This window comes from Nannospalax galili, unplaced genomic scaffold (genome assembly GCF_000622305.1).
Source record: "Nannospalax galili isolate Female #2095 unplaced genomic scaffold, S.galili_v1.0 scaffold521, whole genome shotgun sequence".
Taxonomy (NCBI): Eukaryota; Metazoa; Chordata; class Mammalia; order Rodentia; family Spalacidae; genus Nannospalax; species Nannospalax galili.
Window position 1 is genome coordinate 370,839 of NW_008344634.1, and position 17,278 is coordinate 388,116.

General features: G+C 39.2%; 1 protein-coding gene across 2 annotated transcripts in view; it reads left to right on the forward strand.

The window, feature by feature from the left end:
• Positions 1-17,278, forward strand: part of Pir (pirin) — a 127,481-nt gene that overhangs the window by 94,265 nt on the left and 15,938 nt on the right. For both annotated transcript variants that reach the window (XM_008840879.3, XM_008840878.3), the window contains exons 8-9: positions 3,705-3,749; positions 13,356-13,438. In XM_008840879.3, coding sequence (XP_008839101.1) covers positions 3,705-3,749; positions 13,356-13,438 — 128 coding nt within the window. The remainder of the gene's footprint in view (positions 1-3,704; positions 3,750-13,355; positions 13,439-17,278) is intronic.

Here is a 17,278-nt window from a genome sequence, read left to right on the forward strand (position 1 = left end):
CTGTTCTTAATCAACATTCCAGTGAAGATGAAAGGGAGGACAGAAAGGTAGGGAGGAGGGAGATAGGGAGGAGGGAGGGAGGGAGGGAAGGGAGGAAAGGAGAGAGGAAGGAAGGAAAGGATGGACCCGAAAATCTCACAGCAGACTCCTTGGCTGATGTAGTCCTGCTTTTAGCAAAGAAGTAATTTTAACAAAATATGTCTCTTCTTAAACATATAGTATGCATTCAGACTATTTGACATTTCTTTTCCTTTTTGGAAGTCTCAGCAGCAGTGCTTAATGGAAATTAAACAAGGCTTAATAGAACCACATATAGGTGGACACCATACTAAAAAGATAAAAATTGTTCTACTGTTCCTATCCCATTACTTCTAATGCTCTGTGCTTTCCAACCAACAATGTGAACTGAATTATAATGACAAAGACGCTGGATATCCTGATAGAATACTTTAACAAGGAGCAAAAACAGGTAAATGCACTTGAAAAAATCATTTGACTGCTCCTTGAGGCAAATGCTTGTTCCTTCTTGATCTTGGATGAAGAGTTTCAAAGGAAAGAAAACAGACCTAAGCAGATATTGTGGGCTGCCTGTGTGTTTAGAGAGTAAAGCAGGAAATGAAGGAGAAACGAGATTAGGACAATTGAAATGATCCAAAAGTCAAAACTCAGTTGAACAACTGAGAGCTTTGAGGTTTTGCAAAATATAGAAATAATTGCCTTTTAATACCTTGAAATTATAAAGGGTGAACAGATATGAATGAAACTCGTCGTTACACGGGAATGCCATGCAGTATTTCTAAGGATGAGTTACTTCTCCATTTTGATATGGAAAGGTATTTAAAACACAATATTTAGTTTCTTCCAGTTTTAAGCAAATAATGTGTAGAGTATAAAAGGGAAAAAACTCCCAAAACACAAATACTGAATTGCTTACCATTTATGTCATCCTAGATATGTGGGTTACAGAAGGATGTACAGTTTAGAGCATCATCCATGCTTTTATATTCCTAATGTACTACATTTTAAAATATTTTATTTATTACTTTTATGTGTATGAGTGTATTGTCTGCATGTATATATGTACAAGCATGTCGTGCAGTGCCCATGGAGGTCAGAAGAGAGTGTTGACTTTGCCTGGAACTGAAGTTATGGACAGTTGTTAACAGCCATGTTGGTGCTAGGAAATGAACCCAGGTCCTCTGCAAGAACAGTCAGTGCTCTTAACCACCGAGCAACCTCTCCAGTCCTAACATTTTTATTAGTATAGCCAGAGAAAGAAAGCCACCTACACTGAAAAGAAGAAATTTCAACTCAAATGTTTTGTTTTGTTTTGTTTTGTTTTTTCAAACAGGGAAGAAAGGGATTTAATTGTAGAGTATAATTCTAAATCAGACTAAACAGGAATAGGAAAACAAGTCATCCATTAAAAAAGAGAGAAATAGGTTAGGGGTGGATATGATCAAAATACAGGGCATGCAATTCTCAAATAATAAAATTATTTAAAAAGAGAGAAACAACTCACGTCATACACGCAAGAATGGGGCTATGATTGTTGGTATGTGTTTTCAGTATCTGCTCTGAACTTTCTACTCTAATGTTGTGCCACTTGAATACCATTGGCTGTGTCCTATTTATCTTTATACCTGCACCAGCAATATTTATCAACGATAGAGGTTTAATAAATGATGGGATACTAAGTGGAGAAGGAAATGAGTGAATGGACTATGAAAAAGACAGCATTGCTTCTAGGGGGCTTACATTTATTCTAGTAAAATCTCAGTAAAAGATGGCTGCGGTGGCATGCACTTATGATCCCAACACCAGAGAGGTCTAGAGAGGAAAATACCAAGAGCCTCCTGGCCTGCTAGCCTAGTCTAATCTGTGAGCTCCAGGCACCAGTGAGAGACCATATCTCAAAGAACAAAGTGGATGGTTCCTGAGGAACAGTACCCAAGGTTGTACTGTGACCTCCATTTGCATGTACACATGTGTGTGCCTGCACAGATATGTGCACCTGCACCCACATCTACACACATGTAAAAAAGAAAAAAAAAAGTGCAAAGAACAGAATAGGAGGATGAAAAAATATCCTCTGGCATCCATCCATCCATCCATCCATCCATCCATCCAAGTACGTTTGTTTGGCCATCCTTCAGATGTTCACAAGGACTCAGTTTATGATGAATTTTGTCAATTATGCTTTTCCTTTTGTGTCACTCCTGTATTTCAATTCATGTGTCATTGTAATGCCACCCTCAGCATATATTTGCCCTCCTTATTCTCTGCTTTTCTTTACTTTGTCACCATATTGTTGACAGCCATACAAACTCCGGTCTGGGGCCTGCCATCCAGCTGTGAATTTTGCCCTTCATGTCCTTATTGGATCTTTCCACTGAAGGCATGTGGAGTGATATCATCATTCCATTTTTACAAATTATTATTTTTACTTTATATGTATGAGTGTATTCCTGCATGTATGAAAGTCCACTATGTCTTACAATGGAGGAGGTCAGAAGAAGGCATCAGGATCCCCTGGAACTGAAGTTACAGATGGTTTTTAGCTTTATGTGGGTGCTGGGAATCGAACCTGGGTCCTCTGCAAGAGCATCCAGTGCTCTTAACCAGTGAGACATCTCTCCAGCCCCCATCATTCTATTTTGACTTTGCCATTTTCAGGTCCATTTCTATCAGTGGAAACATAGCAACTTTTCTGAGCCATGATTACAATACATAAATATCGATGAAAATAAGTTGTTCCTCCTGACTGTGCCAAGGATAGGCTGTTTCTGGTCCTGAGCTCTTAGCTCCATGGATTATAGTAGGAATCTGCTGAGTGCTATGTACTCTTTTCTTTGAAAAATTTTATAGACAATTCCAGGGATGTTATAGGCCACCTGATACCCATTAATCTGCAAAGATTTTTGATCCCTGTTATTGATGTGTGCTTTCTTCTAGGACAGATTAAAAAAAGAATGTGTTCACTAGAAAGTACAATTCTACTAAGTACAGGAAGCCTTGTTTGTAACATTATCCATGCTTCAGCCTACCTACAAGTATAGCAAACTGAAGATAAAGCTAGAGTGGAGTGTTATGGTTAATAGCATGGTGACAGAACTATAAGAAAGAATTCATGGGCTGGAGAGATGGCTCAACACGCAGAAACACTTATTGCCCTATCAGAGGACTGGCCTTTGGAACCCTGCACCCACATGGGGAAGTTCACAAGCACCAGTAGCTCCAGTTGTAAAGAATCTGACACTCTATCCTGATCTCTGTAGGCGTACACACACATATGTGTACAGAAGCACAAACACATGCACCTTTAAAAATAAAATAGATCTTTAAAAAAGGAAACAGTTTTTGTTAATAAATACATGGCTAAAGTGAATTTTAAAGTGCCTACTTTGGGTGGCCCTTAAACATGGGAGTCCAAGTCCTTTAAGTTTAGAAGTGTGTGTGTGTGCATGTGCATGCACGTGTGTGTGTATGTGTGCATGTGTGTGTGTGAGAGAGGAAATATGTTAATATGTATTATGAACAGCTCACAGAACTAGAATCTTAAAAATATGTATCTAAAAGAAAACAAAAGATTTCACCCTCAAATTTTTCTTTTGCTATTATTTAAATGTTTTATATCATATATAATATAAATAACCTATGGCATTATGCACATTAATGTTTTAATGTTTCTGGCCCCTTTCCAGGGTGGACAAGCTTCATTTATACCATATCTGGAGGTATACATATTGGTAAGTAGAGAGTATGTCATTTGCTGTTCAATTGCAGTTTAATTTAAACTACTGAAACCAATTGTTATAATTGACTATTGAGCCTCCTTTCTTCCCACACGAGCCCAGAGCAGAATGCCTTAAAGCTTCTAGAATCTTCAGTAAGAGAGAAGAATATGAACAAAAAGTCCAGATAAAAGGCCCAGGCATGATTATGTGTGCTGAAACTTCATTAAGAGGTTATCAACTTTCACACCCACCAGGAGGTAAACCTCTAGTGGACTCCAATGAGAGTAAGAATCTGTCTATCTCCTGGGAGATGGAAGAAAGTAGCACTCCCAAATATCTCACAATTTGTTTTAGCCTAGTCTGAGGGCTGTATGTTTGTTGTTTGTTGAGAAATAAATATTTGAGAACAAATCAACACAAGGAATCAGACATCTAAAGGAAGATTTTTGTGCTGAGGGTATGCATCCACACACCAGAGGCAAGAACCAAAGTCTCTTTAATGCCACTTTCCATGCCCCATCTGTACTCTGTTCAGTGACCATGTAGAGATCAAACCATCTTGTGCTTTCAAACCTAGCCAACCCAGCCACAGAAAAAGCCAGGAGCATATGATCGGTAAAAAAGGCATGCAAAGCAGATGTTATTAACACAGAAACCCACAACTGGTCAACGTGCAGAAAACAAGGGGTTTCATAGTCCTTATCCTTGAATAGGGCACCTACAGCTACATCTGCCTTCCCAGGCTCAGGGATCCTTGTGGAAGAGGGGGCAGAAAGACCATAAGAGCCAGAGGTGGTGGATGACCACAAGGAAATAAAGCTTTTCAGACAGCTGTTCAGTTACTCATATGAACTCATAGCAATGGTGGAAGCATGCACAAGTCCCATGTAAGTTCAAATCAAACAAAATCCTACCATAGATGTGGGGAAGTGGATAAGAAAGCTCAACCCTACCTGAGGAACTGATGTCTACTGAGAGGAGGAGAGTCAGTCTCTATCAAGGATGTAACTCTTGGTAGGTTAAGGAGGCTCCCATGGATCAACTCACACTGAAGGACATTTGGGGACACAAGTTAGGCTCTGTAGGCCTTATTATGTAATATATAATATAATATACATATTATATTGTACAAAGACATGCAGAGTAGACAACTTCTGCTTGTGCCCACTCCAACATTTCCCATCTTCCTGGAAGCAGAAAAAAAGCTCTCTTTGAGGCTATCATCAAATGGCTGGACAGTGGCATGTGCCGAGTGCCTCACCCAAACCCTACAGGGCCTTGCTTCCTCAGTGCCTGCTAACCAACACCAAACTGCCTGTATCTGTGACACTTTTTCTGATATTTGGGAAAGCTTCTCTGCCACAACCAAGAAAGATGAAAGCCCTGGAAAACTAACATTTTGAAAGTTAGCAACCTCTCAGGTAGGCTATTCAGAGCTTTTGCCTAGAGTTTCTCATTGAGGATATGCTCAAGCCTTCCACTGTAGGAGTGCTTGATGAGATGCCTTTCCTGACTTTCCATTCCTGACCAACTCTCCTCACATCTGGACTTCTGTGCCCTGGTATCACCTCAGTAGATTCCTTACACCAGAATATGAATCTGTAACTGTGCTTCCAAGAGAGCCCGGAGTAAGAGAATGAGTCTCTCCATTCCCTGTCCTCATCCCGACCCACAGTGATAAGTGACATGGATTGGGTTGGGGCATCCCAAGGTATAGGCCAAGAATCTCCATTTCTGAGACCCTCTGAAGTTAAGTGCTGTCTGCCACACTCCTGTGGGGGAGGGGGGCAGGCAGCAAGGAACTTCCTTGGGCAATAATAATACATTCTCATTTCTCAGATAGTTTGTTTGCTAATAACACCTGCACAGGGGTAGATGTTGTACCCAGAGTGAGTTACTTTTAACCATTCTTTATATTCTCAAAGATATTCAGTTCCTTGATTTTTCTTCTGGAAATAATAGTACTTTGATTTTTTCCCCAATGTGGCATATATGAACTTGGTTCTTTTTCACTGGATAGCATTTCAATTATAAGTGAAAAAAATTCACTTATTTTACCATTCAAGAGAGTAAAGAGTCAAGATGTAACAAAATGCCTAGCAGTAGTTCTATAAGCTCCTGTGTACACACAGTAAGCTGTGTTAATCATCTGGAACAAATGAGGCATCATTTGCTTTTATGATATTCTGAGATTCACATAGTATTTCATAAAAATAGAAAAAAAATCTTTTTATGGAAGTATCACCCTTGTTTTATAATGTTGAGGGAAAACAGATAATCTGTACAAATGGAATATGATAAAGAAAGCACATGAGGTTTTAAGGTGGCAAGGGTTCTAGAAATGTTTGTATAGCATAAGAAAAGGTGAGGAAGAGGCAAACATTTTCATCTCTGGGATTACTATGCCCAGCCCATGCATGTTACAAGACAACAGCCACAGACAACACATAAACAGCAGGGTACCTGTTGCAATCTGTGGCAGAGCTGCATAAAAGAGACAGTACCTCTTTGAGTCATTTAACCAAGAGGGAGTCCAGTTTGTTCTGAGGAGTTCCAATTTCTCTCCAAATTGTCCTGTTCTTCTGAACAAAGGGCCTCTTCTTTTTTTTATTTTTAAAAGTATTTTATTTATTATTTTAATTTTATGTGTATTAGTATTTTGCACGCATGTGCATAAGTGCACCTGAGTTATGTAATGCCTGCTGAACTCAGAAGAGGGTGTCAGATTCCCTGGAACTGGAGTTATGGGCAGTTGTTAGCTGCCATATGGGTGCTCGGAATTGAACCTGCATCTTCTGTAAGAGCAGCCAGTGCCATTAACTGCTGAGCCATCTCTCCAGCCCTGCCTCTTCTTGTATGTATTGAACAGCATGTCAGTGAGGATATGGGGAAAGAATGATAAACTTTTTCTCCAAGAATCATTAATCAGAGTTTATAAGGGAAGGAATTACTTTTCTGGCCCTACTAACTCAGAATAGCATACAAATTGAGAAACAGACATCATCAGCCTATGCTGATGCATTGTTTTAGACAGTTGTGTGGGATATGTTGTTTTCAACACTATGGCTGCTTTCAGAAGTGGTGTTCCATCTAATTGCCATATCTCAGCCACACATATACTGTTCTGAGACAGGAACATAAAGAGGCATAATAGGGAACACGGTGCAAGATTAAAGCTATGTGTTCAGCTTACCTTGTAAGAGTTAGTTACAATGGACATTGTTTTCTTTGAAAGTCTAGTCAAACAACTTCAGAGTACAGTAGGAAAACAGATTGAATACATAGTTCTAAATGATCTTAAAGTGTATGATATTCACTTGATCCCGGAAAAATCATTCCCACAGCAAAGTGGTTGTGAACTTCATATATTTTTCTTGTGTTATGAAATACTCTTTTTAATTCTTTTCAACCATTTATTAAAAGGCCTTCCTTAGCCTCTTGGTTCTGCAAAAACTCACAACTGATTTTGCTTTAAATGACATCGGGGAGAGCATAATCAACAAATGATTTTCAAAGCCTGTTTTAACCAATAATTACAGCCTCATTTACCTGACAGACTGTTAGGCCCGAAAGTCAATAAGTGAAAAGATCAGAAAATGTCAGCCTAAAATGGCTCTATAATTCTGCTTGTTTCTCTTGAAGTGAGGTAGAATTTTCCCAAGTCATTTCTTCTCACTGGTTTGTTCCCCCACCGAAGACCATGGGCCACAAGTGCAAAACATCTGGCAGAAGATGGAGCTGTGGTCTAGACTCTGACTGAAGTTGTGTGTGTCCAAAGTAAACTGGACCATGGACAGAATCCAGCTCCCAAACTGGGCTTTTAGGATTCAGCTTCAGCCAGTGAGCCACTAGCCAAATGACCTCATTTGAATTTGATCTCCTTCCATTGCTCCTGTCCACCCCTCTACCAGGATGTTAATGAGAGAAACAAAAGGAAAACAACAAATCACCAGAGAAGAAGAAATGAGAAAATGGAAATAGCTATTAAATATGTACCGACCTACAAAATTTATAGGGAGAAGGCAGAAAATGCTTCCCAACTTCCCTATCTCATTTTTATCTTGCTTATAAACATGCATGTCACCAGCCAATGCCAGATGGCAGGAACTGATAAACAAGTAATAATTTAAAGAATATTTTATTTATTATTTTTATTTATCTTATGTGTATGAGGGAGTGTATTGCCTGCATGTGTGTAAGTGCACCTGTGTCGTGCAATGCCTGTGGAGGTCAGAAGAGACCATCAGATCCCCTGGAGCTGGAATTACGGACAGCTGCCATGTGGGTGATGGATTTCTCTAAGAACAGCCAGTGCTCTTAACTGCTGAGCCATCTCTCCAGCCCCAATACACAAGTAATCATTTTTTACATAATGTCAAACACTTCTATTCAGTTAAAGAATCATAAATGTATGTAAGTGGTATCTTCAGCTGGAAAGAATAGCCTGTGATTTGGCTAGAGAAAATAATCTCAAAAGACTACATTAAGTGAAAATTTAAGGCAGTTATTAATTGAGGAACAAAGGGGAGTAATGGGAGGGGGAAGAAAGGATAGTGTGGTTTGTGGGGGGGATGATACGCTTATACTACATTATATACTTGCATAAAAATGGCCTAAGGTAACTCAGTATAAATTCCCTCCTGAACCCCCAAGGCTGGAGTTGCAAGGCACCTGAAACCAGGCCTGGCTTTTTATGTGGGTTCTTGGGATATGAACCTAGATCTTCATGCTTGCACACAGACACTTTATCAACTGAGCCACTTCATCATCCCCCAAATTAAAATTTTTTGAAAGATTAATTTACCACATATTATGTCAAGCAGTTGTCAAAACACATTGTATTAATTTAGTGAATTCTCAAGATCTCCCCACCAATGAGATTCCTCTGTGTCCTTGTTGAAAAGTTTAAAATGAGTCTCAAAAATAACCAACTGGTTATTACTAGTCATAATCAATTGCACTCGGATCCTTGGCACCTGTGTTTATCTATAAAATCATTGGGGAGACACATGCGCCAACATCTTAGTGTTATTAGCAAAAGCAATGAGTCTTTCTGTAAGAAACAGTATATTTTAAAATAAAATGTAGGTCTCTTTTAAAGATTAAAAACTCATTCAATTTTATGTCTTACAGGGCTTATACTGAGTTCAGTATTGTATAACTATTAATTCAACAGCGAACCTAAAAATTGTATAGCCACTTTTGAAAGAGATGTATCTTTGCTCTGGAAACTGTTATTATATTAAAGGTGTAATGAAATGCTTCTTCTAAAATAAAAAATAACCAATTTGCCTGGATGTGGTGGTACATGCCTTTAATCCCAACACTTAGGGGGCAGAGACAAGTGGATCTCTCTGAGTTCAAGGCCAGAGTGGCCTACATAACAAGTTCAAGGTAGGCCAGGGCTACATAGTTGAGACCCCCATCTCAAAAAGTTAAGTAGTATAGGAAGTACTTAAAATGGCTATACATAGATTCAGTTTGGCTATACACTTGGAGATTTGAATGGTAGAAAATGCTAGTCATCTAGCTAGTTAAAATTAGCACTTTCTTCTTGAAAGAGAATACTCATGTAAGATTCATTTCAAAGTTTTCATTTTATGCTTGTCAAGAATCTTTGTAAATTAGGATATATCTATAATTTTTCAAAAATGGAAAGCCCTGTATGCTGACTCTTGATTGATAAAGGCCTTTGATAACAATATTTTACTGAGGTAAAAAGTCCTGCAACCATCTCTCAGCTGGACTCTGTTTGGTATGTTATAAAAAGAAAAAAATCAAAAGAAAATAAAGGCTGTACAGTCATATAACTTACAGATACCACAGTTGTTGATATCAAATCAGTTCCCACAGCTATTAAGAAAATTGGACTTTCCTAGTGCAGATATCAAAAGGAGATAAATGGCCTATGTGCTCTTGAAGCTTGGTACAGTTCCTCACTTTGAATGTCAGTCCCTTAAAAAGACCAGTATACTGTTGGTGCTTAAAGAATGCATTTGCAAATTTAAAAATATTTGTCTGTGCTTACTGAATGTTATCTATGTTATCTCACTGGTTTATGAAGGCAGTAAAAAGGTAGTACTCCGTAAAACAAGTAGTTATTCATGATTCCTTCATGCTCAGTGTATTGAATCTGATTCTGAGTGGTACTCAGAAGTTTGACACAGTCCTTGTATCTTACAGCAAAGGTGGAAACACATGTATGTACACCAGTAGTCATTAATTGACTTCCAGTCACTCAGCTAACTGGATTGACCAGTTCTCTTTTTTCTGTCATGAAAACCTTTAGAAAGGTGCTGAGCACTCAGGGAGATTGGCTCCTTCTACCCGTTGCACCATGGTGAACTCAAAGGCAGTTGTGTTTATTCTCTGTGACTATTTTACAAATCATTGTAATTATGTCATTTAATCAGATAGTATGTAAGAGGCTGGGCAGATGACTCCGTAGGTAAGAATGCTTGCTGTGCAAGTATGAGGACCTGAGCTCAAATCCCAAAAACCCTCCTAAAAAGTTGACATGGTTGCATGTGCCTGTAACCCCAGGACTGTGGGAGATGGTAGAAAGGATCCCTGGAGCTTTCTGGTCATCAGCCTAACTCCAGGTTCAGTGACAGAAGCTGTCCAAGTGAATAAGGTAGAGAGTAATAGATAATAAGTAAATTAATAAAATAAATGAAAAATGTGAAATTTCTGCAACCAAGTAAAATGCTTTGTAAAGGTGAATTGCTAAATAAAATGCCCTTCAGTTAGTATGACAGAGGACAATAAGAGATTCAGGGAAGCTACAATAATCTAGAAGGATTTAACCAATGCTTTAAAAAGAAAGATGGGGCTGCAGAGATGGCTCAGTAGGTAAAACGGTACTTGCCATGCAAACATCAGGACCGAGTCTGGAATCCCCAGCACTCATGTCAAAACACAACTCGAATATGGTGGTAGTACATGTTTGTAAAACCATTGCTGGGCAGAAGAAAGGTGGCGCCCTGGAGTTTGCTGGCCAGCCAGTCTAACCAATCGGTGAGCTCCAGATTCAGTGAGAGACCCTGTCTCAAAAAATGTGGTGGAGAGTGATTAAAGAAGATACTCGCTGTCAACCTCTGGCCACCTTGTCTCTGGCCACTACACACAGAAACACACAAACACAGGCACAGTCACACACAGACACAGACACAAACACAAACACACACACACACACTAAATAAATAATTGAATGAATAAATAAATAACATGAAAGACAGTGCTTCAGTCTAGCTAGCCAACTTCCCAATGCTATCAAAACTCAAACATGAATGCGTGTATATACTTTACAATAAGGTGCTTAAGGCAGTTTGTCTTTTTCATTTAAAATCTTTGTTGTATTAGATAAAAGAGCTTCATCATACATAATTTATGATGTCAAAATCTATGCTACAAGTTACCAGAATTTTTGGAACAGGAAGTAAGATAATAGTTCTTATAAAGAGAAGAAAAAGAAAAGACGGCACTAGTAGAAAACAGAATATGTAGCCATTACACACTAGAGATAGAACACTAGCTATAAAAGTCAGATTTTAAAATATTTTGCCCTTTTATGATTGTTTAGGCAAAAAGTTGCAATTACATTTTTGGTTAAATTTTCCTTAGCTGTGGTACTATTAGATTTAACATTCTTGGCAAAGATTCATGATGGAAACTATTTATTATCTGATTTGGCTCTTTTTGTAATTGCAAGTAGTTAGAAACAATAAGATAAGTTTTCTTTGGGATGGATTTTAAGTTCAGAAGATAAACCAGATGGACAAAATATCATAGAAATGGCCTGAAAATGAAGATGGAATCAATCTTTCTTTGAATATGTCTTGAAGACTCCTTGTAATAATCTAGAACGTAAAGGTAGACTGCAAAATATTCGCCTGGAAACTTGACTCTCGTGTCAATAAGAAAGGTATACCTTAAGGTCCATTTCAATTGGTCTTTTCTGTATCAACACAACGTTTTCACCTAGACATCAGCAGGGAGCATGCACAGGAATTGCATCCCATATACAGTTAGGATTAGAACCTTTTGGACAAGCTGAACTCTGCTTCACAGACCAACGAATACTGCAGTCAGCAAGCTACCCTGATATGGGGTGCAGAGAAATACCAATTCAGCAGTACTTTGAGTGCTGTCTCTTGTCAGATCACGCCATTAAAACAGCATTGTAAAACATCCTACATGACAAAATGAGGAGCCAGGAGTGGGCCACATGGGTACTGAGTGTTGCATATGAATTAGTGCCGATAAAGAAATGGTTCATTGCTCCCAGAGGATCTCAGTAAAGCACACCTAATAAAATGCCCTTCTATCTCACAGTTCAATATGGTATCCCATTCTAAATGACATTCCTCTTTGACTCCCAGACCTTTCTTTCCAAATCCCTGCATAAGTGGAAAGTCAATGGAGTTGTTATCTCCTCCATGGCATTTGCCAACATACATCTTTGACACATGTATGTTATGCTGGAGATGGCTTGTGCTAGCTCACAGGAACTGATTGTATCTGAGCTACTTACTATTGGTCCCTTGGAATTGGACAAAGTGGAAGTATTTCTACCAGAGAAATTGACACACACTAGAAATCAAGTTTGTTCACTCTACATTGTCCTTGAAAACTAGTTGTTAACAAGTTTTTAATATTTGCTGTTGTTGGTGTTGTTGCGGGGAGGGTTTTTTTTGAGGGAGGGTCTCTGTAACCTCAGCTGGCCTAGAACTCACTATGTAGACCACTCTGGCCTCAATCCCACAGAGATCTGACTGCTTCTGCCTCTGGGATGCTATGATTAAAGGCATGTGTCACCATGCCCGATTTGGTAGACCTTTTTTGACACCTGCTAAGCTCCACACACTATATTACTAAATACAGTGATGCCATTAAAATTCTAAAAGAACAAGTCTGTGATGCAGTTATATGTATGCTTCAAAATGTTAATAACATTTGAAATGACACAATGTAGCAGTAAGTCTGCTCTGAGTTGTAAGTAATGACAAGCATAAACTATATTTTGAGATGTGTAAATACCATAACATGATATGAAAATATCTGAGATTTCTCTTGGAGGAAGAGTTATATGTGGAACTAATACTACTGTGGTTTGTTGGCTACATTTACGATTGAGGAAAAGCTGTATCTCAATTAGGTGTTAAGAGAATCACTTCCTGGCTATTTTCTACATTGAAAACCAACTAGTTTTAGGCTCTTTTGTATTATTACTTTTATTTTACGTGAAAAAGTGTATTGCCTACATGTATCTAAGTGCTCCTGTGTTGTGCAATGCCCACAGAGTTCATTAGAGGGCATCAGATCCCCCGGAACTGGAGTTACGAATGGATGGTTGTTAGCCACCATGTGGGTGCTGGGAACCAAACCTGGGTCCTCTGCAAGAACACATTCTTAATGGCTGAGCCATCACTCCAGCCCCAGTTTTAGACTTTTAACAATGGCAAATATAAACAACCCAGAGATTCAAGGAGATCCCTAAGTGTGCTATTTCTGAGATTGAAAGTAATACTGTGCTGCTAAGTAGTTGATCAAAAGTATGGTCACTGAACCTATATACTATAATAATTATTAAAGCTACTGGGTCATCTTCTTTTGTAGGGCCCGATGATGCTCAGCAAAAGATAGAGCCCCATCACACAGCAGTCCTTGGGGAAGGTGACAGTGTCCAGGTGGAGAATAAAGTAAATATTTAAAACTTCGAATTTTTCCCTCCCTTCCTTCCTTCCTTCCTTCCTTCCTTCCTTCCTTCCTTCCTTCCTTCCTTCCTTCCTTCCTTCCTTGTCCTATGTAGTATAGATACTTCTTGTACTTGTGTGTGTGTGTGTGTGTGTGTGAGTGTGTGTGTGTGTGTGTGTGTGTGTGTTCATGCCCATGTACACACAGGCTCAAGCCAGAGGAGAACCTTGGGTGTCCTGCTCTATCACTATCTTCCTTATTCCACTGACACAGATTCTGTCTCTGAACTTGAAGCGCTCACTGTTTTGGCTAGTCTGCCTAGCCAACAAACTCTCAAGATCTGCTTGTCTCTGCCCTCCAACCCTGGGTTTACTGGCATGAGTGGTCGTGCGCAGCATTTTACATGAGTGCCTGGGATCCGAACTCAGATCCTCATGCTTTGTGCGCTAAGTGCTCTTACCCTCTGAACTGTTTCCCAGCCCTCAAACTTTTAATTTTCTCTTGCAAAAATAATATTTGTATTCATTATTTGAGAATTTCATGTGATGTATTTTGATCATATTCAGACTCCCTCCCTCAGAATCCCTCCCCGGTTTCCTATCAGACAGAAACCCACCTTCTTAGCCTTCTCATTTCATGTCCTCTATTTTTTATTATTTATTATTTTTATTTTATGTGTATGAGTATACTGCCTGCATGTGTGTAACTGTACCCTTGTTGTGCAATGCTGCGGAGGTCAGAAGAGGGTGTTGGATCCCCTGGAACTGGAGTTATGGATGGTTGTTAGTCACCATGTGGGTGCTGAGAATAAAACCCTGGTCCTCTGCAAGAGCACCAAATGCTCTTAACTGTTGAACCATCTCTCCAGCCCCATGTCCTCTATTTTTTTTAAAGTCCTCTCAAGTCTAATTTGTATTCCCAAATGTTCCTTCTTGGGTGTGGGACCATGCCCTGGAGCCTGGTCAACCTATCTGACATCACACTCTCAGCAGCTACAGGTTGCTAAAAGCTCCTCAGCTAGGGCTGGCACTACTTGCCAGCCTCCCCACTTCATGCTGGGTTATTGTCTCACCTGGGCTTGCACAGGTCTTGTGTATGCTGTCACAAGTGCTGTGGGTTCATACATGCAACTACCCTGTTATATCTGAAAAACAGTTTCTTTGTATTTACCTATGGCCTCTAGCTCTTAAAATCTTTCTGCCCCCTCTTCAGCAATGATCCCTGAGCCTTGTGGGGAGAGGATGTGATACAGGTGTCCATTTATGACTGAACACTCCCCAGTTCCTGATTTTCTGCACATTGACCAGTTGTGGGTCTCTGTGTTAATTGGCAGTTTTTGAAAATCCTAACGAATTTATTGGACTTGCTAACAGAACATAGGGTGGGGGTTTAGAAGAGTGGGAGCCCCCATTTACAGTTTTACTGGAAAGTACCCACTCAAATTGTCATCTTCTATAGCAAGCTTAACGTGTATCTTTTGCTAGTTTTCAGGGAAATTTTTAAACTACTTATAGAGCTAGAATTTCTTTCTCTGTCTTAGGAGATAAATTTTACCACCACTTTATCAACCCCTTTTAATAATTTCTACTGATTCTATTGACATATATTAAAGTTTCATTTGTATTCATTCTTTGCCTTCAGTAACGATGTAGAAGTTCCTATTGTTTTTCACCCCCTTCACATCTGAATCTAGAGGCAATGCATACTCATTGTTTCTAATATTGGTCTTTTGTAAAATTTATTTATTTTTACTTTCGTATAAGTGAAAATAGATCAGGCCTCTAGAGTTATGAATAGAGATCTGCATGGACACTCACAGAGAGCCCTTTGAAAATCACCTTCATTTGGAGCTAAGAGAGCATGTGATGTGTTTCATAGTTCTTTTTGATGAATCTCTGCTTGTTTGGTAGAGTTTCTAATATTTGAAGGGATACAGGAAATATTTTTTTCAAGATTTCCCACTTTCCTTCTCATTTCTGTCTCATCCCATTGAGCAGCTGGTGCACTATCTCGTGAGCTCATTAAGTCAGTCCTTCTGCTCTATCACTCAAGCAAGAAAGGCTGAAGAGAACATTGTCCACAGGTTCATAGAAAGTTAAATTTCAAAAAGCAGGAATTAGAACTATTTTTGTGGCAGGTGACAGAGGAGAGACAATCTAACCCACTTCTGGGCCTCTGAATCTGTACTATAGAATACAATGGATTTGGGGGATTTTTATATCTTAGCTTAGTTTTCTGGAAGCTCTCCTTCTGCTCCCTGAATCTTCTGCGGTGCCTCTATGAACCGAAAACAGGAAAAAATATGAATCCCAGGAACATAAGAAAATGCATATCTCAGGGTCTGTCCCCTCTGATTTTATGTCAAACCATAGAAAACTGCCACTTTTGACCTACAAAAAATGTCAGTTTCACATGTTTCAATCCAAAGCAGAAAAGAGGTATAAAAATTATCCATAGGCCAGAATCAACTGAGATCAGGTTAGCTTGCAACGGGATCTGATTTAGTTTGGCAACCTCAGTTCCCCCTATTAGATAACAGAGAACATAGTGCAGATAAGGATTTTGAAACTACAGTAAAACATCAGGAAGAAGTGATGGAGGGAACCTGAAGGTCAGGGTAGCTGGGGTAGGCAAGAATAGGCTGATGTCTCAGTTCTCTTATGTGCAGGTCCAACATTGTTCATCTGCATAATCAAGTACTACAAACATTTTAGAAAAAGTTCTATGAGGGGCTGGAGAGATGGCTCAGTGGTTAGGAACACTGACTGTTCTTGCAACAGACCCGGGTTCAAATCCCAGCACCGACAGGGCAGCTAACAACTGTCTGTAACTCCAGTTCCAGAGGATCCGATAGCCTCGTCTGGCCTCCGTGGGCATTGCACGACATGGGTGCACTTACTTACATACAGGCATAACACTCATACACATAAAATAAAAAATAATAAATAAAATATTTTTTTAAAAAAAAGGGTTCTATGAAAAATGATGTTTAAAAGAATTTTCATCACGCTTGGGCAAGTACTAAGAGAACTCCATACCTCTATAGAGATCTTTGCACACCCATGTTTCTTGCTGCTCTATTCACTATTCAATGTAGTTGTCCATCAAAAGATGAATGGAGAATGAAGATCTAGTACTATATGAAAAGGAATATTATTCAGCTCTGAAGCGAAGTGAAAGAAAAAATTCACAAGAGATGGATTCACCTAGAATGTATACTATCAAGTCAAGTCACCCAATCTCAGAAAATAGAAGCAAAATGAAATTTAAAAAAATTTCCAAGAGATAGATTTACCTAGAATATATACTATTAAGTCAGGTCACCTAATCTCAGGAAAAAAAAGTGTTCTCCCTCACACGTATATCCTAGCCTATAATGTATAGATTTACATATGTAAATAAATGCATGTGTGGATATACTATAATATTTAGAAAGGAGAACAAGAAAGGGTAATTTTTTTGGTCTTTTTGAGACTGAGTCTCCCTGTAGCCCCAGCTGGTCTAGGCTCTTTATGTAGTCCAGGCTGGCCCCAATCTCACAGAAATTTGCCTACCCCTGCCTCCTGAGTGCTAGGATTAAAGGCATGTGTTACCATGCTTGACTCAAGAAATGGTAATTATTAGCCGGGCATGGTGGTGCACACCTTCAGTCCCTGCAGAGGCAAGGCGAATCTCTATGAGTTCGAGGCCAGCCTGGTTTACATAGCAGGTTCCAGGCCAGCTGGTGCTACAGGAGACCCTGTCTCAAAAAGACAAAAAAAATAAAAAATAAAAAAAGAAAGAAATGGTAACTTTTAAAGTCACGGTAATTAGTTCATATATATATATATGTGTGTGTGTGTATA